Source organism: Dermacentor variabilis, chromosome 9 (assembly GCF_050947875.1).
Source record: "Dermacentor variabilis isolate Ectoservices chromosome 9, ASM5094787v1, whole genome shotgun sequence".
In the NCBI taxonomy this organism is placed as follows: Eukaryota; Metazoa; Arthropoda; class Arachnida; order Ixodida; family Ixodidae; genus Dermacentor; species Dermacentor variabilis.
Window position 1 is genome coordinate 114,822,445 of NC_134576.1, and position 27,461 is coordinate 114,849,905.

Genomic DNA, 27,461 nt, shown 5'->3' on the forward strand with positions numbered 1-27,461 from the left:
TTACACCTAATGCCACTAGACAATTGCATCATGCTCTAGTAGTAGTTTGAACTGTGTGGACAGCACAACTGCCAAGACACAACACATTACTTCATTTTGCCGCAGTCAAATTCCCTGTTGTGCTAGTAATTCTTATTTATGTGCTGGTAAACACTACCATTCAGCAGTAAGCGGATCAATTTTATTATAAGGGCAGCGGTAACTGTACACGTTAATGTCACACAATTTTTGTAACACAGTTTGTAAAGTAGATGAACTCGGAAGAGATGAAACAGGGTATAAAAACTGTACATATGGTGTATTTATGACATGTATAAATGAAGTTTTTTTTTTGAAAAACAAAATGACTTTTTTTGGGCAGCTGGAAATGATGTGTTGTGCACTGCAAGTCTCTCAGAGTTCGTCGCCGTGTGTGAACTCGGGCAGTGTGGGTTCTTCGCTGTCTGACACCGGCTCCTCTGAAATCAGGAATGAAAGATCTCGTTTTCAGTTCTCACTCACAGCTTCCATACGGGAAGTTAAGTGAACTGGCATGTGGGTTTCCCCATGAAATTTCCCACAGCTTGTGTGACATGCGTACGTCATGCCTCTTGTCGAGCCTGACCAACTTCTGCCTTAAGATAAAGTTGCCGAAGCATGTTTTAGTTGGAAAGAGCACCAGCTTAGCTCAGTAAAGCAAGTATCACTTAGCAGCAACTGCTATTAGTACGACTTCAGCCTTACACTGATGTCAAACCAACCTAATTTCCACTAGGCTTGATAGGCCGAATGTCTTAATTGTACCAACTTTAACCTCAGAGTCAAAGGGTGAGAAATATATTAGGCCTAATTAGGCTTAGCCGCCTCAGTTTTGCTTGTTGGTCGTATCTCAGTAAAATATGTAACCACACCAGTTCTGTGTGCAGTTTCAAGTGCAAGCTTACTCACCAAATAGTAAAAACATGTTAAGTTGCCCTAAAAATATCGCATATCTAACATGAAAGTGCAATCTCATTTGTTTAAACTGTTTTCCAAACTGACTAAAAGCAGCTTTTGTCACAGTCAAAAGGGCTTTTGACTAAAAGCCCTTTTGTCACTGCCACCGAAATGCAAATGATATCTTGCACATGATAATTTTCACCAGGAAATCTTCACAGCGTAAGGAAACCCACACCATTTCAAAAGATAAAAATTAGTGACTGCAGCAAGCTGTTACACCCTGAAAAAAAAAGTGACTTGTATGGGGGAAACGTGGAAGACACATTGTGCAAACAAGATATGCACTCTGAAGCAATGTGAGTGTTTATTTCGAAAGAGCCTCATTGCCTACAAATATCTACAATGCAGATTTTCTCGTAACAGCAGCTCTTCGAGGTGCAGTGTTGCACAAATAAATGCACAGCTTCAAAACATGCATTCCCTAAGTTGAGACTAGAAATGGAGTGACAAGTTCCTACTACCCTTAATGAAAACTGGGGCAAATTGCAACTATCCGGCTTATGGCAGCAGCTTGATCTTGTTCCAGAAACATAGCTTCTGGAGAAAGTTCCTAAAATTGCACTGTTGCATTAAACAAATCTCTGCTGGTTGTGAAGACGCTGAACTCGGGGAGTGTTAAGCAATTGTGCACCAGTGTGCTGAGGCATTTCAAAAGTTGGTGTGAAGGCATCCAACTTCAGCACGAAATGTCACTGCTGATTTTCTTTGTGTTTGTTGTTGAGAAAAGTGTTGTTAATAAACAAATGATGAACTCTACAAGCTGTCACTGTGTGTGAAACAAATATTCATACATGTATCCATAGTTGTGAGTTTGCAGTTTCAGAATCATTAAGGAATGTAATGAACCACACTGACTAATGTATACAAGGTGTATGGTACTTTTCTTTCTCAGGGCAAGACCACATGAACCACAAAAACAGAAATCAAGACATCACTACAACCTCTTCTCCAAAGAATGGGAACAGAAGCGCATCAAGTAATTGTGCCGTAATACTGATAAATGTGGAATGTCACTCCCCGCTTTTGTATAAGCATAATGCCCGTAGTCTTTGTCCTTTGTACACAAGTTGTTGACGTCTATCAACCAGACACTTTGATGCGCAATTTACAGCCACTAGACCAATGCACAGTACATTGTAAAGACAGCAATGGTGATCACATAAAATGACATAAAATGACATAAAATGACATAAAGTCTGAAATGACAGCAGCTGCAAACAGTGCCCACAGGTGCATGCTGCGACAGCGAATTGTGCTACGAAATAAGCAGCACATTCGTAAGACTTTTTGCTAAAGTGTTATACAGGCTGTTTTTTAAACAACCCGTCTTACACAGTCGCAGTCAATTCAAGTCAAGCAGATAGACAAGACACAGCGGTCAACAAAAGAAGACATTAAACGAGTTCTAGCATACCACAACTGTAAAGAGGAAGCTCTAGCTTGGGGCCAACTCAGATTTCCCAATTTAAATGCATTTAAAACTCAAAAATGCATTTGGGACAAATGCTGGACCAATTCGAATAAACTATGTTGCATTTGGAAAAGTTGAAATTTTAGTGATTGTAGGAAGCAGAATATGGTTTAGAGCTAGGAATCTTTTACAAGAATACTCAAAAATCTACATTTAAAAAATTCGTACGAATGGAGTCCATAATGCTGCAACAAAAACGACATCATACTTCTGTAACGTGAAAGTGTTAGAGCATAAATTTAATGTAGCAATAATTTACAGCTCACACGAAACTGTTACAATGTTTACAAGGGTTTATCGTAAGTCCTACTTGCAAACTATTGGCATACTTCGGAGTGGTGAATAATACACCAATTTTGTCTGCTTTGGATGTATTATAAGGAATAGCCTACAGAATTGCAATATTATTGTTAATTGCAGAGTTAGACTTGTCAACTTCACAGTTTCATTTTTTGAAATTGTGCAATATTCAACAATTTTTATTAGAGGATCGACAGCCTAATAAAAAATCTCCTACCTACAGTCCCTAGATGTTGACTTTTCCTTTAAATGCGATAAACTTCGTCAAAGTTGGTGCAGTGATTGCCAAGAAAAAAAAACTATTTCTTCATTTCCATGCATTTTGACAGGAGTGCCCGATCTAAAGCTTCGTCTTCATGTGCGCCAACTTTTAGTTTTGCTCATGCTCGCAAAGCTAGGCCAGAAACAGCTGGCATCAAATGCTTATGAACCATGAGATCCAAGGAAAAGCTGAATACTTGTGCAGCCTGGGCAGCCAGATATTCAGATTTTCAGCTAGTACTGGGATTTGGAAACAACATACACCCGCCGTGGTTGCTTAGTGGTTCTGGTGTAGGACTGCTAAGCACAAGGTCGCACTTCGATGAGGGCAAAATTGCAACGCCCATGTACTTAGATTTAGGTGCACGTTAAAGAACCCCAGGTGCTTGAAATTATTCAGGAGTCCCCCACTATGGCGTGCCTCATAATCAGATCGTGGTTTTGGCACATGAAACACTATAATTTATTATTATTATGGAAACAACATGCTGTCATATGGTTTAACAGGCTGTCATTGCAAGACGCTTGGAAATATGTTTTCCATAACCTGTGGTCCATAAACTTTTGACGCCAACTGTATGTGTGCGGCAGGAGTTACCTAGCACATGGAAAGCCGGCAGGTGAACGATGTGACTAGCCTCACTGCCTTCAAGGGTAGAGGGGCAGTAGTATGCTAAAATTCTCCATTAAGGTGACCAACGTTCACGCATGCTGCTTTTTCATTCTTCAATGCTGCCCGACAGCTCACAACCCTTGAAACGAGGAGGGATGCTGACAAAGAACTAAACGGCACTAACGCACACAAATGTAGAGGCAACAGCAAGAACACGAAACTGGCAACCGCGGGGCTAATCATCACCATGACATGACATTACTGATGGTGGACGTGACGCTGTGGTCTTTCCAGTTGGACAGTGTGTACTCGGAAAAGCCAATGTACACCCCGACGCACAGCCCAATGGCACTGGCGACTGATGGGCTCCTCTTGAATATGATCAACGTTGCTATGCAGAGGCCAAGGTAAGTGGCATAGCGCGCCAGCAAGATGTGCAGCTCTCGCCACTTCTCGCCATTGTCTGGGAGATGGGAAAAGTGGAGAGGAGGGATGCCATTTTTTTGGTCGGCCAAGTGAGCAACCCATCGGGCAATGAGAAAGCACAAACCCAGGATGCAAGCAAAGTGCTCGCACACCGTGCCTTCTTTTTTTTTTTTTACGGATCACACATCCCCTTCAGGCCCGTCTAGAATCACACATTCAAGGATTACACGCTGGAGTATCAATTAAAAAGAAATGTTGTGTCATATGTGGTGCATACATAAGGTGACACTTATTAGAGGTGTGCTGAGAGAATGGTTGATATATACAAGGTGCATTTGACAAAAGGGCTGGAAGGTTAGATGTCTCAGTGGTTGCTGGTGACACGAGTTATTTGGTTATGTGGAGCGTTTTCTTCTTTACCTGTTTCTTTATGGAAATCATATAGGTTTTCAGACAGGCTCAGTGTACTTCAAGTACAATGCATAGTTGACTTTGCTCCTCGCTCAGGTGCAGAGTCCACATTTGTGTGCATAATCACGGTCACCTAAAAATTTTAATTTGCTCCATTCCCATGCTGTATCCTTTAATGATCCTGAGGAAGCAATAAGTATGTTGAAACTAATTTCATAACCAACACACTAAATTGGCACCTGAAGGCGACGTGTGGGTAACATTCACGGAAGGGCACTTAACACCCTGCTTTGCTTATTGTGCCCTAATGCCTTCATGATGTGAATACAGCAAGCAATTCTCTGCACAGTTTGCTAAAAATTAAATGTTATTAACAAGTGCTACAGTGTGAAAGCTTACGAGTACAGACTATAGATGGTTGACCATAGGAAACTTTCGCTACAAAGCTATCTAAATACATGAGAACAAAGAAATCACCTCTTGGCAACCACAGCACTGATATTGATAAGGTCTGCTGCATTTAAAAGAAAAAGAACTTAAAATCTAGTGACTCCAGAAAGCAGATTTTTTTTATTTAGGCTATCATTCTTTTATTCTTTGTTAAAAATCGCTATATTTAAGAAAAGATAAAATATTGTGTACCACTTTAACGCAGCAATGAAAGACAACATCAGTTTTGCAAAATGCATGTAATAATACATCTAAAGCAGGCGAAATTGATGCATTATACAATGCTCTAATTTATGCCACTAATTCATGAGTAGTGGTATAGACCACTACTTAAGAATATACAGTAGAACCCCGCTGTTACGTTCCTCACTGCTGCGTTTTCCCGGCTGCTACGTCGTTTTCATCCGGTCCCGGCATAGCTTCCATAAAATTCAATTCATAAGGAACCCCGCTGTTACGTCGTAGCTGTGAAAACGTTCCCGCATGATACGTCGCAACTTAGCACCCCGAACCCGCCTGGGCTGAAGTAGGCAACGCGCTCCAACCGCCATTTTGGCTTTTGACGAGTCTTGGCTGGGCTTGGCCGGGCTTGGCTATGGAACTGGCTGCAAAAAGCCGCACGCCAGTTCGAGAGGCTGCACTAAGTGGCCATTCGTGAAAAATGCTATCACTATCATCACTGTGATTAGGGTCACCGCATGGTTGTTGGACGCATAGAGTTTCCTACAAAATAATTTTGTAGGAAACTCTATGGTTGGACGGGTCGACTCACGGAGGAAGGAAACTCGGGAGAGGCCCTCACGTCACTCTTTGTGAAGCAAAAGTGAAACCGGAAGCTGGCGTTGCTCGTGGCGTTGCTCTGCCTACCGGGACAGCTCTTCTCTCTTGTTTACATTTCTCCCACGCCGCGCCGCGCGCAACCGGGCTGCTCGGACGCGCGCGCTACTAAACAGTCGTTAGCAGGTTAGCATGATTACGCCAAAGAGGGCAAAATTTCCCGCGGATATTCCTTCGTCCGTTGCCATTGCCGTGGCGCGGTGACGACGAGGAGCACGAGCCGCATGATGCCGGGCAGTGGCCAAATCCTAGCTTTGGAGAAGCCGTCGCGGCTCTAGACCTCCTCTGCAGGTACGTCGCACCTCACAGCGACGCTGACAGCAATGCGGCCTTCCAGGCTGTTGAGAAACGTGTGGCGATTTCTACCGAGCGAAAGAAACGGCAAGCCATCATTCTAGGCTTTTTTAAGTCCTAAGCGCACTTTGTGGAAATAAATTGTCTATAGTTGAAGCTGCCCTTTTTTTCATTCATTTTCGGAGCTTTCCTCACTGTTGCGTTTTCCCGGCTGTTACGTTTTTTTTCCCCGGTCCGGTGAAAAACGTATGAACGGGGTTCCACTGTACCACTAATTTAATGTAAACTAAATTTATGTATCAATTTTGCCCACTTGAGCTGCTCTAATAGATGCAGTTTACAGAACTTCGGTATCTGTTTTTTGGTGCAGTTACAGATCTGTAAACACTACGCCTTTATTTTTTTCGAACTGATTTCTTTCCTATTTTGTAAAATACTGCAGGTCGTAAATAAATATTGTGCTTCATAGACTGGCTAGAATTTGAACTTTTTCTCTCAAATGCAACAAATTTCATATAAATCCGTCAGGCTAGTGGTTGGATCATAAAAGCATCTCTTTGTTTTACATGTATTTCAGTATGGAAATTAGAGTTGGCCACTAACTAAAGCTTGTCTTTAAGGCAAGGACGATGTGACACACATAAAAAGGACAAGGACGCATTCTGCTGGGGTGTACTTGTGTTTTCTTTGATTCTGTCTTTGAGGATTGCAATCCTGTTCGTGTATTACTTGAAAGGCTAGCATGTTTTAAACACATAATTAAAAAAGAAAGAGCAGGATGGAAACAAGCAACTGCTGCCGTGCAACTGAAAAGCCTAATCACAGAAAGTGTTCCTTTTCCGAACACTTTCATCAATGGAGCCATTACCCCAGACGCTGGGCAGTACCTTTCGGTGCATGCAAAACTTACCGTATGGAACGTCTTCTACACAAGGCGAGAGAGACATCCAAGAAGGAAGAAAAGAATAGAATGAACACACATGCAAAGCAGTGCAGCAAAAAAATGGCATGCAGGAAGTAACGGCAAGCATGATTTAAACATTCATCACAGAGTACTATAACGTTCATGCACTGAAAGAACTGAGGAGAATTGAATTCAGGTGAACAGCAAAGATTTAAGGAAAAAAGAGAGAAGTAGGATGCACCAGTGAATCGGGCCGCTGACTATATATATATATATATATATACACAAACATGGCGGAAGAGTAAAATACTGGAGGCCTTCTGTGGAGTTGAAACCAGCTGCTTGTTGTTAGCAACTTCCTGGCAGAGCTGCCAGTACCTTTTGTGTTCTTATTCTGTTGTTGCTATTATTAACATTTATGTCCCTAACTTGATGGCTAGAATGTCTACACAAGAATGCAATGCACCAGCAAACTCAAATCTGTATTTCCCATGTAGTGTATACATGGAAAGCACTTAGCCACTTTGAGTTGTTAAAGTGCTACCCTTCACGCATCTTTCAAATGCATTAAACTGAAAGCCATTTTGGTGCCCAAGTGGTGCACCGTGGTGGCTTTAAATACTTCATGGACTTTCTCTAAGCATGAGAAAAAGAGCTACATGAACAATAATACGTTGAAAACAGCTAAATATCTCATTAGCAAATGTGCTCTACAAACAATGCACTGACATTGTGTCCATCAAGTGTTTAATCAAAGTTTGTTGATTAATCAAACAATGAAAATAATAAAGGCTTCTTCAGGAAGTTACTAATAAGGTACTGTTGGTTTAACTTGCACAGGAGACATCACTTCCTTTTTCTTAACTTGCTGTGTGCTATTTGGGACTCGAGGTTCAGTGCTTTAACAGTATTAAAGGGGGCCCTCGACCACCCCTCAAGCTTGGTGAAAAAAACACGGTCCGCGGATAGCATACACTGCTGTGAACATTGCAGGCAAATTTTGCAGTCATGCACGGTGCGTGGATCTTGCAACGGAGTGCAAAGTCACCTTTCTCTAAAACGCTCTCTTTTTAACAGGAGCCTGCTCCTCACTCTTTTCTTGACACTTTATTTCATAATATAGCAGATTCCTATAGATGGCTGCTATTGGCCAATAGCTGATATCAATCAAGAAGGGTGTTTGGATCAGTGCACTTATTCCTACTGTTACTGTGCATATTTATTGATACAGTTTAATAAACAGGATGAAGTAAGCACAAATCTGCTTTCGAATTTCGATAATAATCATGTACTTCCGAAAGAAGCAGACTATCGTCTGCTCAAGCTTGGCTGCGGCCACCCACGTAGGAATGAGACTTTGGCCACCCCGCTTAAATCGATGTCGTAGACGTCTGGTCTCGCCAATTTCGACTAGTTTTGAAAACTCAACTAGCCTCAAATCAAGCGAAACTTAAGGTCAGGCCGCATGCACGCTCACTCCTGGCCGATCCTGGCTAGACGCCTTGGCAGACTTCACTTCGCAATGAGCTTCAGAATGTACAATTTGGATGTCGCTGCTACGTGTCCTTCAAGCTGGTGCAGGACAAAACCGGTCCGCACCACATAGCACAGCCAGACAGAAGCACACAACAAAGCAAGCGCTGCAGTTGCAAGTAGCTGCGATTTGCTACATAGCGTAGATGCCGCGGCTGCCACGGGTTGCCGCAACGAGTACACTGGTTGAGCGATTGAGTTTCATAAGTATTTGCTACAGGGAACTGTGGCGCTAGTCCCTATGAGAGCTGCAAGTGAGGTGGTATCAGCCAGCATGGGAATGATAGGTAGTACATGGATTTGCCTGAACTTCATCCTTCTGGCTGCAAGCAGCTTCGTGATTTTGTAAACTGTTCATTTTCAACAAAGCACTGTGCACAGTATAATTAAATAAACATTAATAATATTGCCCGACGGCAGGATTCAAACACAGGACCTCTGGCACAGAGGCCCATTATTGAAATCATTACGCCGTGGACGCACGCATCAAAAGGCGACCATAGAAAGCTCATATGAATTTCTCACAGGAAAGCCAATTTTTTGAGACGCTTGGCGAGTTTCAATTTGGCCACCTCGACAGGCTGAACCACTGCAATTAGTAGTGACTGTGTGTGTTTGCAGAGTATTCTGCACTTAGAAAAGTATAGATTGATCTCAAATTTAGGAAAAAGAAGCCAGATAAACTGTAATAAAAAAGCCACAAGAACATCTGAATCCACAAGGTCGAAGATTAGACAAATCCACATACTACCCATCATTCCCATGGTGGCTGAACAATTGCAGCGGCAGAGTTCCCTTCTGTAATTGTTGTAGGAAAACTTTATGGGCTGACCGCACTGCGGCTCGCTGTGGTCAACCGCGTCTGGCACATCGTAGGCACCGAAGTCGCAAATAGCGGCGCCTGTGTGAACACCCAAATTAAATTTGAACTGCACGCCACGGTGATGTTCAGTAGGGGGAGCGATGTTGGCACACCTTGCTCTGCCGTAGTCTTTGCAGTGCAAATCATTGAAGAAGGAGCGGAAGCACCACGAACGGTATGTTTGATTGCCAGTAACTCTGCTTCTGCTGAACGCATTGAAGAACTTTTGGAGGCAAAGTATTCCTAAAATAGTCTAACTTAACTTCAAGTGCATTTCTCGACTTCGATAAACAGTGGTTCAGGGCCCCCTTAACAGTAGTGTGTGTTTGGAGACACTTTTGAAAATGAAAGACAAGATCTCTCCACAGCTCTCAACCAGTTAAGATAGAAAACTGTTCACCTTGAACAAGATCTTGGGACCATGGCCTCGCATATCGCAGCTACAAAAGGCCACCAATGAACTGCTGCGATATTTGAAAGCTACAGGATTGAGTCAGCGTCTGTGATCCGTACTGAGTGACTGAATGATATCCCCAGTGGACTTTCTCTTCTTCTTTTAATCTTTCCGTCCCCTTTTCCCTTTCCCCAGTGTAGGCTAGCCAACCGGGCTCAGTCCTGGTTAACCTCCCTACCTTTCATTTATCATTTTGGAGACACTATTTGCAGATTGAAAACTTTGGCGATAATGTGTGGAACATGCTTGCTATCTCGCCTATAAAGGCAATACACGGCACAGTTCCACTGTTGATTCAGTGCTTTCTGGTGCTTTTAAATCAATATTTCTTAAAATGAAAGAAATTATGAGCGTGCTGAAGGGATATGGTAGTAAGAAACGCAACATAGCTGTTGCAACAAAACATTAGAACCGCATCTTTGAGACTACTGATAAAAAGACAGACTGGAGAGAAGCACAACACAAAACCAATGCACAAAAAGTTTCCCCACGAAATGCACATACATGCAGCATTGCTTTCTTTTGTGCGTGTCACATCACACAGGGGGTTCTGCGTTTATTTCGACGACACGAGGTTTCTTTAGCATGCACATAAATTTAAATACGTGCTTCTGCATTACAGCCCCATTTTAATGGAGCTGCTGTAAATGAGAATAACATCCACAGTATATGATGTTCAGATGTTGCTACACAAAGCGAAATTTGCTTACGTCGTGCATCAATAATGCTAGGCGTGGTTAGATTACTCAGAAAAAAATTTGCAAATGCTGCGTGGATTTTATCTGGCAGCGCTCACATGTGGCAAACACAGCGACTGCAGGAGCAAAGTAAGCCAGTGTGTCATGATGTCATGAATCATCCACCACCTCTCGAGTTCCAAAACCAAAACTGCCTTACGGAAACAAATGTTAAGATTGCACACTTACCAGTATTTGTTTAGTAAGGTTAAGAGGGTTTGGACATTTGTTTAGCACACATACAAAAAAAAATTTAATTTTGAAAATGTTCTGTCGGGACTCCTTTATCAGCGATCACAAGAATAGCTTGGCTGTGAGGATACATTAATCTTTGTTTGGGACTGAACGGCATGCCTATGTCCCCAGCAGGTTGCAATAAGCCTCACACACACAGCAAGCAGCAGACTACTAGAGCGCAGTCGCGACAACAAGGCCTCGATACCACTCACCTTCTCCCTCCTCCTCGTCTAAAGGTGAGAAAGGCAGCAAGATGCAGAATGAGTGCAACAGAAGGGTGCCACGAGACAGAGAAGCAATGCAGAGGGTGCGTTACAAACCTCGAGACGTGCAGAGATAGAATACAGAATCGGGAGACACGGTAACAATAAATATCTTAAAGGCCAACTGCAACAAAATTATGGACCATGCAATAAGCCTAGCTTTGGATACTGGAGACATAGAGAAACTCCCAGGCAATACTGTATGTCTAAAATATGAGTGAATATGCTGTGAAAGGCTAGAAAAATGAACATTTTGGTACTAAATCTGATGAAAAATCAAATGCTGTTTTTACAGTTGCAGAGAATAACACAGAATTTGGATTGTTGAGAACCAACGTGACTTCTCAGTATGACCTCAAAGACTTGGCACTGCCTGTGATGTGCTGAACATCTTGGAGGCCATGACTTGAGCCACATCCACTAATCACCAGGTGCACACGTCTGCTTAGGAGCTATTTAAAGGCTGCTAATAAGAAAATTAGACACTTACTAGACCCGCAGTTGTGCCAAGATTGCTCACATAGTATTAAGTCAACGTCCAATTTTTTGAACTTCTAGAGACCGCAAAAACGTTCGAAAAAGACTAATGTATGCCTTGAACTGCCCTCAAGGGCTCAAATCGCCACATTCACATCCGAAATAGGTTTATAGGCCCACCAGTACAATTATTAGGTGTCTCTGTGCTCGTACTATAACAGGATATGGCGGGTATGTGCGTGTGTAAGCAAGGAACACATTTTATGTCCCGTGAGGGTGGCCCTTTTGCGCTTTTGGTAAACTTCACTGCGACACACTGCGTATGGTTGACCGCATAACAAAGCTCGTTGCGGCGAAGCTGATTTTCAGAAACTAGCATTATGCAATGCAATATCCAAGCGATCGGACAGTGAAGGGTTTCAGCAACCGGAGCTTCAGACGTCCTTATACAGTGGCTCTATGGGGCGCGTCACGGTGTCGCGAAAGTGTCCGAATTGTCAGACATGTCGGAAAAATTGGGCATGTGACAAATCAGTCGCTGGCTGTACTGATATTAATCTACAGCATTATATAACCAATTTAGCCAAAGTAAAATTTCATTGCAGTTGGCCTTCAACAGATTTTTCACAAACGTTTACGCAGCGTCAAAACAAAGGTGTAAATGCAACCAAAAACCTATACCGTACCTGCATCTGTTGCATCTGCAGATAGAAGAAAGATAAAACAAGGATGTGTGAAAAAAAAAACAGCTCAATTCATGCAAAGTAACAAAAACAGAAAAATTAAATCACCAGTGCTTGGCATGCATATATGAGTGAAACTAAATAAAACTAAAAACTGCATACACACTCACCTGGAGCGAGGAATAAGACAATGGTGCACACGTTAGCTTCGCATAATCAAACACTAGATGACTGTTTATATCCCAATCCTTTTCCGTTCAGTACAGTCAGGCACAATTTTTTGCAATACCAACCCAAATCTGAGGAATATACGACTCTTTTCATAAAGCGCAAGGTAGCCTTCCTACAGTGTCTCATGCAGAAGACACTGCAGTGAAAACGTTCAACTAGAAAATATGCTTATCAGTTCCTGCATCTCTAATTGTGTAACATGTGTTCGTGCTCAAAGCAGCTTGGCAGGAAAGAAGCAATGCGAGCTTAACAGGTGACTCCCTTTTTAATTATGAGCCATGCTGCCATTGTCTTGGCCATGTAACTATGCAAAAGTGCTAAATTAATGCTGCATCTGACTGGTTGTATCCAAGCGCTCCTGCAAAGCTCCAAAGGCTGTTTTACAGAAGAACTAAGCTTTATCGTGACAATAAGCACACTTTTCCAGCGTTAAAGCTGAAATAATGCCACTAAATTCCTTCGTGTGGCACAGCTTTGTTGCCGTTTTACAAAACCGCCAGAGTGCTCTGGCAGCGTTCTAAAACAACCAGTCGAATGTGCCACAACAGTTTTGAATAGGGCCTATCGTGCACGTTGCAGACCACAGTGGACAGCTCTGGATTATTTTGGCCTCGTGGAATTACATAGCATGAGCATTTTCTCATTCCACCCTCACTGGAATGCATCTGTCAGGGCTGGGAATCGCACCCACGACCTTGAACTTGTCAGTGGAACACCATATACAATGCGTCAGCATGATACGTGGCAGCGAACATTAGACATTCAAGTGATAGAGGCCCAAGATTCAAAATTCAAGCGGGAGACCAATTCCTTTCTTTAATTGTGCCATGTCCTTGTCTGCTCTTATAGTTTATCTCCTTGCCCCCATTTGAACTGTTGCATGTTGAATGATGCAGAACCCACTAGCTTGATCTTTGACGTTGCTAAGAGAACAGTGGTTGTTAAAGGCACACCAAAACTCTTTTTGAGCACAGTAAGAAAACTTCCTGTGTAGACGATGCTGCCATGAACGTTCAAGGAAAATAATATTCCTCGAGATGCAGCAGGGGTATCATTTCAAAATGCCTTGCCTTTTTTTCTCCACCTTAGGCGATGTCAGCAATGATGTTACATGAACTGCGGCAGCCAGTAGATGCCAGCCATTCAGAACATGCACACCAGCAGGCGTTAAAGTGTCCCGCTGATCTTATCAGTGCTCTTTAGGCACTCTTGGATGCTTAAGGCACCTAACTTGAAAGGCCACCGGGAGAAAAGAAAAAGAAAGCAGTAGTAGACAGGGCATTGCTATTGTGCCATTTCAGTCGAGAGGGAATGAAGATTCTAGGGGAAGTGGGGAAACCAAGCATTGCACACATTATATTGCCATTCACATTACGTCCTTTTCAGGAATTTCTTCAGGAATATATTCACTGAAAGACACTGCACTCATTTGAGCATGTTTCCCAGGCTTCAAGAAAAAGTGCGTTAGTGCACCTTTAACAAAATTAAAGCTCACAAACAAGGCTTAGTTAGGAAAATGCACAGAAATTCCTCTTTTGCCACGTATGGTCTCCTGCTCTTTCTAATTTATAACATAAGTAATGGCTTTGGCTTTTCAGTGTGGACTCGTTTGCTACAGATCATGCAATAAACGGCACGTCCTGTGCTACCGGGGCTTAGCGGAGAGAAGAGAACTAGGAGTCGGATTCCTGGTTCATAAGAATATAGCTGGTAACTTACAGGAATTCTATAGCATTAATGAGAGGGTGGCAGGTCTTGTTGTGAAACTTAATAAGAGGTACAAAATGAAGATTGTACAGGTCTACGCCCCTACATCCAATCATGATGACCAGGAAGTCGAAAGCTTCTATGAAGACGTGGAATCGGCGATGGGTAGAGTGAAAACTAAATACACTATACTAATGGGAGACTTTAATGCCAAGGTAGGCAAGAAGCAGGCTGGAGACAAGGCAGTGGGGGAATATGGCATAGGCACTAGGAATAGCAGGGGAGAGTTATTAGTAGAGTTTGCGTAACAGAATAATATGAGGATAATGAATACGTTCTTCCGCAAGCGGGATAGCCGAAAGTGGACGTGGAGGAGCCCGAACGGCGAGACTAGAAATGAAATAGACTTCATACTCTGCGCTAACCCTGGCATCATACAAGATGTGGACGTGCTCGGCAAGGTGCGCTGCAGTGACCACAGGATGGTAAGAACTCGAATTAGCCTAGACCTGAGGAGGGAACGGAAGAAACTGGTACATAAGAAGCCGATCAATGAGTTAGCGGTAAGAGGGAAAATAGAGGAATTCCAGATCAAGCTACAGAACAGGTATTCAGCTTTAACTCAGGAAGAGGACCTTAGTGTTGAAGCAATGAATGACAATCTTGTGGGCATCATTAAGGAGTGTGCAATGGAAGTCGTTGGTAACTCCGTTAGGCAGGATACCAGCAAACTATCAGCAGGAGACGAAAGATCTGATCAAGAAACGCCAATGTATGAAAGCATCTAACCCTACAGCTAGAATAGAACTGGCAGAACTTTCGAAGTTAATCAACAAGCGTAAGACAGCTGACATAAGGAAGTATAATATGGATAGAATTGAACATGCTCTCAGGAACGGAGGAAGCCTAAAAACAGTGAAGAAGAAACTAGGAATTGGCAAGAATCAGATGTATGCGTTAAGAGACAAAGCCGGCAATATCATTACTAATATGGATGAGATAGTTCAAGTGGCTGAGGAGTTCTATAGAGATTTATACAGTACCAGTGGCACCCACGACGATAATGGAAGAGAAAATAGTCTAGAGGAATTCGAAATCCCGAAGGTAACGCCGGAAGAAGTAAAGAAAGCCTTAGGAGATATGCAAAGGGGGAAGGCAGCTGGGGAGGATCAGGTAACAGCAGATTTGTTGAAGGATGGTGGGCAGATTGTTCTAGAGAAACTGGCAACCCTGTATACGCAATGCCTCATGACCTCGAGTGTACCGGAATCTTGGAAGAACGCTAACATAATCCTAATCCACAAGAAAGGGGACGCCAAAGACTTGAAAAATTATAGACCGATCAGCTTACTGTCCGTTGCCTACAAAGTATTTACTAAGGTAATTGCAAATAGAATCGGGAACACCTTAGACTTCTGTCAACCAAAGGACCAGGCAGGATTCCGTAAAGGCTACTCAACAATAGACCATATTCACACTATAAATCAAGTGATAGAGAAATGTGCAGAATATAACCAACCCTTATATATAGCTTTCATTGATTACGAGAAAGCGTTTGATTCAGTCGAAACCTCAGCAGTCATGGAGGCATTACGGAATCAGGGTGTAGATGAGCCATATGTAAAAATACTGGAAGATATCTATAGCGGCTCCACAGCCACCGTAGTCCTCCATAAAGCAAGCAACAAAATCCCAATAAAGAAAGGCGTCAGGCAGGGAGATACGATATCTCCAATGCTATTCACAGCGTGTTTACAGGAGGTATTCAGAGACCTGGATTGGGAAGAATTGGGGATAAAAGTTAATGGAGAATACCTTAGTAACTTGCGATTCGCTGATGATATTGCCTTGCTTAGTAACTCTGGGGACCAATTGCAATGCATGCTCACTGACCTGGAGAGGCAAAGCAGAAGAGTGGGTCTAAAAATTAATCTGCAGAAAACTAAAGTAATGCTTAACAGTCTCGGGAGAGAACAGCAATTTACAATAGGCAGCGAGGCACTCGAAGTCGTAAGGGAATACATCTACTTAGGGCAGGTAGTGACGGCGGATCCGGATCATGAGACGGAAATAATCAGAAGAATAAGAATGGGCTGGGGTGCGTTTGGCAGGCATTCCCAAATCATGAACAGCAGGTTGCCATTATCCCTCAAGAGAAAAGTATATAATATGTGTGTCTTACCAGTACTAACCTACGGGGCAGAAACCTGGAGGCTTACGAAAAGGGTTCTACTCAAATTGAGGACGACACAACGAGCTATGGAAAGAAGAATGATAGGTGTAACGTTAAGGGATAAGAAAAGAGCAGATTGGGTGAGGGAACAAACGCGAGTTAATGACATCTTAGTTGAAATCAAGAAAAAGAAATGGGCATGGGCAGGACATGTAATGAGGAGGGAAGATAACTGATGGTCATTAAGGGTTACGGACTGGATCCCAAGGGAAGGGAAGCGTAGCAGGGGGCGGCAGAAAGTTAGGTGGGCGGATGAGATTAAGAAGTTTGCAGGGACGGCATGGCCACAATTAGTACATGACCGGGGTTGTTGGAGAAGCATGGGAGAGGCCTTTGCCCTGCAGTGGGCGCAACCAGGCTGATGATGATGCAATAAACGATGCGAAGGGAAATGATAGGTGCACCAAGCAAGTTGAAAAACAGCAATGCAGCTAGACATATTAGCTAGGAGCAAGATGTGGAGTCGAGCAGGTCACGCAACACACAGAACAGGCAACTTGTTATGTGTCAATACAAAAAACAGATGCCAAGCAATGGGCAGTATAGTGAAGCGTGGCAGGAGGAGGACTGATAAGATTAGGAAATGAGCAAGCACAATTTGTTTTAATTTCCACAGAATACAGGCAGTTAGAGATATAGGGCCAAGTGTACTTAACCCTTCTTGTTTTGCGGAATGGATGAGCCTGGTTTGTCTGCACGTCCTCTGATAAAATCGGCCAAGTACAAGCTGAGCTCGACGACAATGCTTTAATTTCCGTGCTATTTACATTTTCTCATTGGTGATACTTTTCATTTGTAGATGCTGCGTGTGTTTGTATCTGTAGTACTTGTACAGTGCCGTTTAACTTTGAGTTTTGCGATCAGCGCTTTAGATTTTAGATATAGACATCTAAAATATTGTGTGCATTGTAAAGGATTATGCAGCAAAAATAAATTGGCTATTTTCAGTCAGAACTCAGGACTACAGAGTGGAACAGAAGGGGTTAACCATGCTGTAGAATGCCAACAGTGTATCAGCATGAGGACGCGCATGAAAACTCACCGATGCAAGTCTTGTCCTTCAAGACGTAACTTTTGGCACATTTGACACAGTGGTCCGGTCCATCTCCAGTGCAGCCGTCGCAAGCGAAGTCGCACACTGCAAGTTGCCGAGCAGAACCATAAAGTGTATGAGAGTGAATGAACTGGTAAACAAGCAGCGTTCAAAAACTACAGGTGTGTGCAGTATTTCTACAATTTGAAGAACTGCTCAATGTTGCTGGAGAGCCACAATAAAGAGTACTGACACTGAAGAAACTCTACTACTACTAGTTTCTCGCACATAAACGAATGATGCTTAGCAGGCATAAAGGTTGGGAAACGCTTTTGAGATGTTTTAATTTGACATCAAAGCTGGCAACCTTGAAGAAGTGTACGCTCAGCGAAGGCATGTAAAACAACAGGGCGCTACTCACTCATGCACTTGTAGGAGCCTTGCGTGTTGGCACAGAACGTGTTTCTCTCTTTTGCACAGAGATCCTCCGTAGATTCGATGCACTCGTCGATGTCTAAAGGGCGGGAAGAAGGAAAGCCACATTTTAAAACGATGCACAAAACGTGTCAAGGCAATGGTGTCTGATGTTTAAGGAACAACCCTACATGGATTCTGTCAGACCTACGAGCTAGCAGCATGTGAAGGAGACAAACACAGCATAAAACAAAGGAAAACATTAGCATGTACAGTCAACTCTCATTAATTCAACCTGGCTTCCTTTGATTTCTTGCTTAATTTGAATGCACTGGAAAGTACCGGCGAAAAACCATACGTTGGCTATAGAAGAAATACTTATTCAGTTCGAACATGAAAGCATGCTGCATCAGTTAAATGGACCCCTACCAGTGTCCCCTCCTGCATCCTGCACGCAACTTATACAATGCTTGAAAATGAGTAATTCAGCAGACGATGTTGCATTCAGTCATGGTGCAGCCTGTAACCATTGCACCATTCTGGCTCCAGAGCACATCAGTGGTTTGCAAGCTCCCCAAAATCACCACCTTCAATTCCTATGACATGTAACAGACTGCCCATTTGAAGCCTGAGGCTCTGCTTGACATGACACAGATATTGAACGTGCTGCTATATAAGGCAATCTAATTGATAACTTATTGCACCTCCTGTGAAGTCAAGCTGCATACCATAATTACCAAGTCAAAAGCTACCCCTTAGGAAAGAAAAGACACAAATTTCATGCCACCATCTTCATCATCAGCCTAGTTATTATGTCCAACGTGAGATGACAGACTTTCCCAACGATATACAACTGCCCCCTGTCTTGCATCAGCTAACTCTGTACCCAATGCCTGCAAATTATCCAATCTCATCACACGACCTCATCCTCTGCCATCCTCGACCACGCTTGTCTTCCCTTGGCACCCATTCTGTAACTCTAATAGACCACCAGTTATACAATCTATACATTACATGGCCTGCCCAAATCCATTCCTTCCTCTTATCCTCAACAAGAAGATTGGCTACCCTGTTTGCTCTCTAAGTCCCATCACTGTCTTCCCGTCTCTTAATGTTAAAACTATGCCTACAATTTCTCATACTATCACTCAATACACAGTTCCTACCTCCTCCTCCTCAAGTCTTCTTTGTTAAAGAGACCCTGAAACGATTTTGACAATTTTGTACAAATTTTCAGTCATCACTGGGCATGCGCAAGCCAGCATGTCTGAAGCAGTTTCGAATGAACCACTTGTACATGGCTGCCTCAACTGCTTATACACGGCCGTGCCTATGCGTCGGGCACCATGGGCACCAAGTTGTTTGTCTGCTTTAGCCCCGATCTCCCCCTTATTCTTCAAGCTTGTGCCAAGAGTGCTCCTCGAAATCTCGTACACTGCGGTGACATCCAAACCGTGTTCAACTCGATCTACGATTTCGAGGTTCATGGCAAAACGCAAATTCTGCCGCTTCGTGCTGGCCATCACGGCAACATTGCGAAAGAAGGCCCATAAGGCACAAACCCAATGAATGAGAAAAGCAACGAGACAACTCGCACCATCTTGCATATGGAGGAAGGAAAAAACATGTTGCATGACGAGGGCACAAGAGCCTCTGATAGGCTGTCTGAGCAAGCGCTGCGGGTTTCGATTGCTCGTCCGACGCGGTGTGGTCACGGTAGGGAGAGCGGGTGGATGGAGCCGCACCACGGGGCTAAACCACTTTCGGGATGTGTTGGCAGGCTACCCCACCGCCGCAAGGGAACGCCAACTTCTGGGGCACTTTTGCGCCGCTTGACCTTTGATATATCGGGAGTCGCTACTATATTTGTCCAATGTAAGCATAATTTTTGCCGTACAGTAGAATCTCGGTGATACAAACCCGGCTGGTACGAATTTGTAAAATTCCCCCGTTGAAATGCATTGTGTACAATGGGCCAAAATTCGGATGTTCCAAACACTTTTCTGCGTCGCGCTGGCTGATATAAACTTCGGTACTGCAACCGTCGAGCGGCTATCGGTGCAGCGAGCGCCAGTGCCGGTTTGGGATTCCGCGGCAGCAGGGAGGCTAACGAGGCAAGCAAAGCTTTCTCTCTCTCTCTCTCTCTCTCTCTCTCTCTAATTTTTGGGGGTGGCGTCTTCCCCCCCCTTTTTTACTTTGTTGTTGCCCGAGGCTAGCGTGCGTTCTTTTGTGCGTGTCTCATGGTTTCGGGATGGATTTCGCTCATTCTTTGGCGATACGAAATTTCGGGTGATACAAATATTTTCACCTCCACTTGAGATTCGTATCACCGAGATTGTACTGTATGTATATACTTGTTGTAATTATACCGTGTTCAGAAATTGTTCGACATACAGGATAATCCGATGTAAGCAGGTTCAATATAGTCGGGTTCGACTGTAACATGTGTATTCTTAAAAATAAGTACACGAATGCATTAAGTAGGGATGTGTCTTCAAACCAATGGCCCTCTTCCCCTAAAAATGTGGACCGTCTTCTACAGTTCTTCCAGGGGCAGCCGTTGGGACTATAAGCGGTTCCCAATTGAAAATGAGAGCAGCGATATCTTCTTTGGCAACAGGAACCTGAATGGTACCAGCACTGCATTGCGCTCACCTCGCACTGCAGGTTGGTGCAGGGAGCAAATTGCAGTGACTACACACTGTAGAAGCTGTGAGTGTTGCACGTCAATGTAAATGCCAACTGTCTTGGTCAACAAAGCAATCACCCGCAGTTTTTAAAAGAAAGGCGCTTTTAGAAGTAACCGCAAGTTGTGCATTTGTCAGAGAACCAAGCTTTGTGCTTAATTTACCCAGAATGGTAGCAGAAAAACATCCTAACAAACAGACATTCAGAAAACAAAAAGCATTGCAAAGGCATGTGAATGTGCCTTACAATGGGTTAAAGCCTACACCAGAAAGCCACCATCTTGAGTAAGACTGATGGAGAGGTAAGATCGCCACTTCCAATGCAGAAAGCTTGTGTTCAATTCCCTATTATCAACTCAGTTTTTTTTTCCTATTGTTTCTTATTTCTAGAGTGGAACAAACATTATATAAATAGTTTATTTCATCATATTTACAAGTTAGCGGCAATTTTATTTTACTGATGGCTGCAAAGAAATCTTACATATGTATCATTACATATGTATCATATAATCGTAAACATATGTATAATTAAATATTTACATGTTATCAGGCGATTATCGAACCAAAATAATAGCAGAAACAGCTACTTTGTAGTTTCCACAGCGCATATACACTTCGCAGAATATGTTCTTGGGCAAGTTGATTCATTGTATTTGGAAAGATTGGATGCGCTTTGTAGACGATCACAAGGAAGTCCCGTCTTCTTCCTTGTGATCGTATACAAAGCGCATCCAACCTTTCCAAATGCACATACACTTGCAGCAGTGCGGCGAATGCCTGTAGCAACTTCCGTCTTCTTTGGCTTCATGTAGCGCAAGCCAGCAAACATTGTTTGCTGGCTTGCCAGGAAGCCCAACCAGCAAACCCTTGTGCAAAGGTTGCCTTGAAATTTCGTTCCACATAGCCCATGCTTAACGATAAAAACTGCACAGAATAGAGATGCAGGAACAAACTCGGTTAAAGATCAAGTCAAAATAGACATCTGCCCCACCACATGAAGGAAGTGGGACAGTAAAAGTTGAGAGGAAATGCCACGGCTTGAGGAGAGGGTAAGGTGAAACCACTCGTACTTGTGCCATTATAGCGCACCGACACAAAATTCTTTTGAAAAAGCGTTCCTTGAGAGATACCCTCTGTGTCTAGGCGTACAAAAAAAAAAAAAACCCACTTCACAGACCCTTTAAAGGTCAACTGCGACAAAATTTTGGACCGCATAAACAGCATAGTTTAAGATAATGTAGATATGGGGCCGCCTTTATGCAATAATTTGACGTCTGAAACATGAGCGAAAGCATCACAATACATACTTGAAGAATAGCCGTTTTTGATACCCAAAATTTAAAAGCACCACCACCACCACTTGCCGCTGGCAGGAAGTGACACATGACCTATCGCATGGCTCCTTGGCATGACCTGCGAGATCACGAGGGTGAACCCGTGCCATCTCAGGGGCCATGCTGCTGTGCAGCGTGGATCTCGCGGCCGCCACAGGGTGCCAAGACAAGCACTCTCACCGTCGAGATGGTCTGACTACTGCGTGCTCTGAGTGGCCTCAGTGGTTCTCCAGACGTGGCAGTACAAGCTAGCTTGAACGCCTGGACGCGGTGTGCTGCGACTTGTGTCATAGCGACACCATCAGTTTACACTGATGGTTTCCTTAGGTGCTGCTAACAGAAAAAAAGTTAGGCTGCTAACAGAAAATTATAGAATTACCAGCTCTGCAGCTTTGCAAAGGTAGGTTCAGTGGTATATACAGTTAAACCTCAATATAACGAAGTCTGCAAAATCGGCAATTTGCGTCTTTATATTGAAGTTTCATTGTATTGAGATCCGACCTTTTGTGCAAATGAGTACAGTCGCCGGTCAATTTTGCTTACACAGAGAGGGTCCACACAATTTTCCTAATTATCGGGCAATCGAAAAAAGCAAAATTGAATGAGAAAATAATTAATTCTAAATAAATTTGGGAGTCAGTGACGAATGATACGGTTTTATGCCAAGTACGTTGACAATATCTGCAAATGGGCGGTGTGAATTAAGCGAAGCTAGCCGCTCTTTTGCGTGGACTCCACCCCCCGTGCCTGATAGCGTGGCCCTCGCAGGGACGATGCTATCAGGAAAAGCGCTGGCAGTGGGGAGTGAATGGTTCGTCTGCCTCTCGCTCCAACGGGTCACCGAAACCCGAGATTACACAACCTCCAATACTAAATGCAATGCACTGGGAGAAAGCTTACAAGGTGCCATGCCCTCTCGGCACGCCCGCTCTTTGTGCATGCAGCAGATTACGTCTAAAGCGCGGCACCCGGATGCGTATGCACTCACTTGCGCTAAATCCATGCGCTGCCACAGCCGAGAAGCGCAGCAGAAATCGAGACACGTGCCAACTTACCCAAATTCCGCACACCCGTCCCCTCGCGCGCGCTTGATCGTGTTACTGCAAGCTTGCTCCCCTCCTCCTTCTTGCCTTTACTCTCCATGAAGCCATCATCTTGTCTCACCCTCGCACACTTTCACTCGCACCTAAAGCACACAGTGCGCGGGGCGCGATAGGATCTTATTGCACTTGGGCTCTATACGGAACATGATGTAGCTCCACTTCGGCGGTCGCTCTTGTCGCATGGCACGCGATTTGAGAGGTGCATTTGCAAGCAGCCACTAGTAATTCAATCGTTTGACCATCCGCGTACGCAGAAGTTTCCACTTATTGTCTCGGAATTCATTTGCGGCGGTAGCAAAATTTCGTTATGTTATAATCACACACAAACACACTTCATTATATTGAAGTTCGTTGTATTGAGGTTTAACTGTACTACTCATTCATAACATATTTGACAAAAGTGAAATTTAGACCCGATATTTAAGCCCTTTAAACCCAACAGGTAACTTCCCCTGTGCTCTCCCTGACTCCAGTGTGTGTGTCACTTCGGATGAGCATGCACTTCATAAAACTCACCCACGCATCCCAGCTCCTCATTCATGACGTAGCCCGCAACGCACTCCTTGCACGCCTTCGGGCCACCCTCAGTGCAAGGACCTTTGCACGACGGGTCGCATTTGGTGCATGTTTTGGTACCATTGGCACCCGGCTTGTCCTCGTAGTAGCCCTCCGTGCAGGCATCGCACAGCTCGCCCGTGTAACCCTGGTGGCAGTCACACTTGCCGTTGCCCTTGCGTGTTCCGGAGCCCTGTCAAAGGAAGGAAAGAACAGAGTATTTTGGCAGAACAAGAAAAAAAAGAAGAGAAAGAGCAGCCGACTTCAGCATTTTTTCTGACACTGAGTTCATTTACTGTAACGACAGCAGGCACTCAAGGCTAAAACACACTAGCGGCACATTTCCCGCAATGGCATGCCGTGAGTCGGCACCATCATGTGGCAAGTAGTAACGCACTGGCAACACCCATCGTCATCTTGCTGGCATGAGAGTCATGTGACAGTAGCCAAGATCTCAAGCGGTCTCAAGCCACTCGCGCATGCACGAAATAGCGTGCGCTTTTGCTGTCCGTTCGCTGTCGTCCATATCGGTTCTATGCAAGGTGCTTCGACAGCCAGGCACCCTCACATTGCTATGACGGTGCCTGTGCAAAGTGCTCATGGTGCTTAGCTTGGGTGGCAGCGACAAAAATAGCACCCGAACCTTGCCGTCTTGCAGGAAAACTGCCGAGAAGCACCAACCCACGAGCTACAAACAGCAGGCAGTAAGGCGCCGCACCACTAGTATCTTCGTGCCCATTACACCCAACAATGCCACCTGAGGAACAACTTCCTTGTAATGAACCCATTGTGGCCCCTGTCTACTACGGTACTGCATAGTGTGGCTTCTGAAATACATACTCAGACTCACCACTCTCAAGAGTCTGTGTGGGATACAACGCCTTGCACAAATTACCAAGCACCAAAGCTATGTGTTAGTGCAGTTAGTGTCCCACTCTGATGTGCATACCCCCGCAGACATGAATTTAAATGCCTGTGGCAGACAAAGTTCCGTTATAAGCACTTACTTGGCAGCGCTCCGCAAGTTATGCAGAAGCTTGTATGTAACATGTCGTGCTGAAATAAAACCACTAAATATATGTGCACCTTTATTAGCAGCTCTGCATGGTTTAGAGATCCCCATGGACGAACTATAGAGTAGAACCTTTTTCATAACTTTTTTGGGGAAAAAAAGAAATGAGAAAAAGTTGCACTTTTGCCCAAAAGGCGAAGTATCGATTGCGATAGCAAATCATTAGACAGCTATACGAAGTAACGATAGCTTTATTGGACGTATAAACTCTTACACCATCGCTTAGTAACTAAATTAACAAGCGTGGCATCATGCGCACACAGGAAAACATAAACACATCTCGCTCGACGACCGCGGACACTCACCGTCAAAACATTGGCAAGAGTAAGAGCGGCAGCAGCAGTGCTGCGAATTAACCTTCATGCTGCCTCTCACTTCAACACAAACTAAGTGGCAGAAACACAGCACACATGACGGTCAAGTACAAATAGAAGAGTACACACAAAAACCCAAATGCTTACTTTACACCTCCCGTGTCCGTTGCATGGGCTCTCTGCTCCTCCAGTGCAAGGATCGCAGTTGGGGCCATAGTGGTTTTCCGGGCAGCAAGCTACGAGGGAGAGATGAAGAAGCAAGCACAAAGTAAGGGTCAAGGTTCAGCAACTAGCCTACCACAAGTAAACTCTATCGCCAACTACCTTTCTCACCATGAGCACTCATTTAAAGGGAAACTGAAGAGTCTGTCGAATTCAATAAGCCACTCATATACGGATGCGGGAACCTTATAAACCATGCACGTAAAATTTTGGGCGGGATTTCTCACTTAGGAATGACGTAATCACCAGTTAAAATTGCGCTGTCGCTCCGCCCCCTGTCAAGCACCGCGCGCTGCTGCTGACGCTGACGATGCGAACGGAGACCGGAAATGCGCCCTAGTGACGTCGACACTGGTGTTCCGCTCCTTCGCAGTCTCCGTGACCGTGCCTGACCATGCTTGTTTCTGTGTGCGTGCCGTCATAATCTGCCTCGTTCGAGCCCGCATTCCTTTGTTTGTGTGTATGTGGAGTGGTAGTTGACGTGCGCAGCATCAATTGAAGTGGTGGGCTGATCATGCTGGCGTTCTGTGCAGCCTACGCTTGCACAAACACCAGCAGCCACGACGATGTTCCATTACTCCCCGCAAGACAAGAAGCTTGCAGCTAAGTGGGAGGCTGCTGTGAACCGAAAGAATTTCAAGCGCTCAAGAACAACAGTGCTGTGCACTAACCACTTCCGTGACGACGATTACTACCAGAGTTTATCAATAAGGCACGAATGAGTGAGAGTACGACTTTCTGCTAGCAGGCTTTCTAAACGCAGCGCAAGAAAGGTCGGGGCAACGAACGCACAAAGGCAGGATGGGTGTGGGCGGACGGATGGTAACCGGTCTTGGAAGACCTTATGAATACACGAACTCGTCCAAACCTGGATTTTGATTTATTGCTAGCTCCTTCATGTTAACACGCTGAACAGAAGGTACATGTTCATCTCCCACCCTTGACGCAGGTTTCGTCGCAAACCGCCGTTAATTTTCTATTCGCACGTGTGTTATGAAACAGCCAACATGAAGCTACCATAATGCAGTGCAAGTGTAAAGTTTTCATGTGTTTGAAAGCCGGTGCACGCCAGGACGCTGCGCTCCCCCTCGCGTACAGAGAGGCTTGGCTGTCTCATGTAGCCGATGGAATTCGCCGCCTTTACGGCTCCGGTTATGATTAGCGTGCGGATGGTGCGCTGATGAAGGCCACTACACGTGCTACAAGAGCCGGAAAACTTTTCCCGCATGTAAACCGTCTGTGTAGATTGCCGACAGCTTTGGGGCAGCGCACAAATGCTGACGATCACATCCCTCCTTACATTCCACGAGGAGACATGCAGGAACATAACAGTATAGTTGTTTGCCCGGAAATGAACTCACTGGATCACTGAATACACCTTTGCAAAAAACATACTCACCAAAGAACATTTCTAATACGAGGAGATGCTAGCACTTTGCTTTCGTTCGCGTCGAAAGTACTGCTTGCTACCAGTATCTTTTGTTTCTTGGAGAGGCCGACTATGTATACATGTAGGGAGCAACACCGAACTCCTCAGAGAAACGCAAGCTCTCGAAATTTACCATTACCGTCTCACCAAACCACAGCGCCAAACCACCTTGCACCGTGCTTCTTGTGTGGCGGCAGCGGCCCGTCCGGACGAACACCGATATTGACGTCACGAGGCGCCCAACCAATCACAGGCGGAAACAAGGCGCGCGAGCTGCCCGAGTCTGCTGCTGCACTTTCTATCGAAATAAAATGTGTTTGCGCTTTCTTTCGCTCAATTTCAATGCGATATTCTGATTCCGAGGGTTGAAAACCATCACCTACAGCTCTTCACAAATTTTTTCTGGAAAACTCTTCAGCTTCCCTTTAAAGGGACACTAAAGAGAAAAATAAGTTTTTTTAGTAAATTACTAGGGTCCTGTGAATACGTTCGAAATTTAACACGGGACTAAAATAGTCTTCACTATTCGGATCGACTTATATTCAGTGTGGTATCACACTTCTCTCCTTCAAGAGACACGACACCCTGCACACATATGGCAACTCGTTATTGTGGTGTTTCACTATCATTGTCACAATGCACAAGGTAACTGAAAGCAATAGTTCCTCATTTACCAGCTCCTCAGCTGACTGGATTTACAGCTGCGAGGGGCAGTATAGCAAGTGCTTATCAAATAATGCAAATGAACTGCCGAGTTGTGTCGCCTCGCTGACTTGCTCAGCGATGGTGCTTCATGCCCTTGAGAAACACGGGGCTCTGAGACATTCTGCCTGCATCCCCCTGAGGCCACAGCTGCCGGGAGTCAAACCCGTAACCTCGTGCTGAAACAGCATAGACAGTACTGCGCTACTGGAGTGGGTCTGGTTTCGCTTCAGC

At 44.4% G+C, this 27,461-nt stretch overlaps 1 protein-coding gene across 4 annotated transcripts in view; it reads right to left on the reverse strand.

Moving 5' to 3' along the window:
- Nucleotides 1-279: 279 nt before the first annotated feature.
- Creld (Cysteine rich with EGF like domains) overlaps nt 280-27,461 on the reverse strand; it is a 40,445-nt gene continuing 13,263 nt past the window's right edge. The window contains exons 6-13 of one of the 4 annotated variants that reach the window (XM_075669061.1): nt 25,022-25,110; nt 23,450-23,681; nt 17,817-17,909; nt 17,405-17,500; nt 12,195-12,209; nt 10,981-10,998; nt 3,886-4,086; nt 280-458 (exon numbers count right to left, since the gene is read on the reverse strand). In XM_075669061.1, coding sequence (XP_075525176.1) covers nt 394-458; nt 3,886-4,086; nt 10,981-10,998; nt 12,195-12,209; nt 17,405-17,500; nt 17,817-17,909; nt 23,450-23,681; nt 25,022-25,110 — 809 coding nt within the window. In that variant the 3' untranslated portion in view covers nt 280-393. Of the gene's footprint in view, nt 459-3,885; nt 4,087-6,951; nt 6,967-10,980; nt 10,999-12,194; nt 12,210-17,404; nt 17,501-17,816; nt 17,910-23,449; nt 23,682-25,021; nt 25,111-27,461 lie in introns of all 4 variants that reach the window. The other 3 variants (XM_075669063.1, XM_075669062.1, XM_075669064.1) reach the window with 3 other exon arrangements.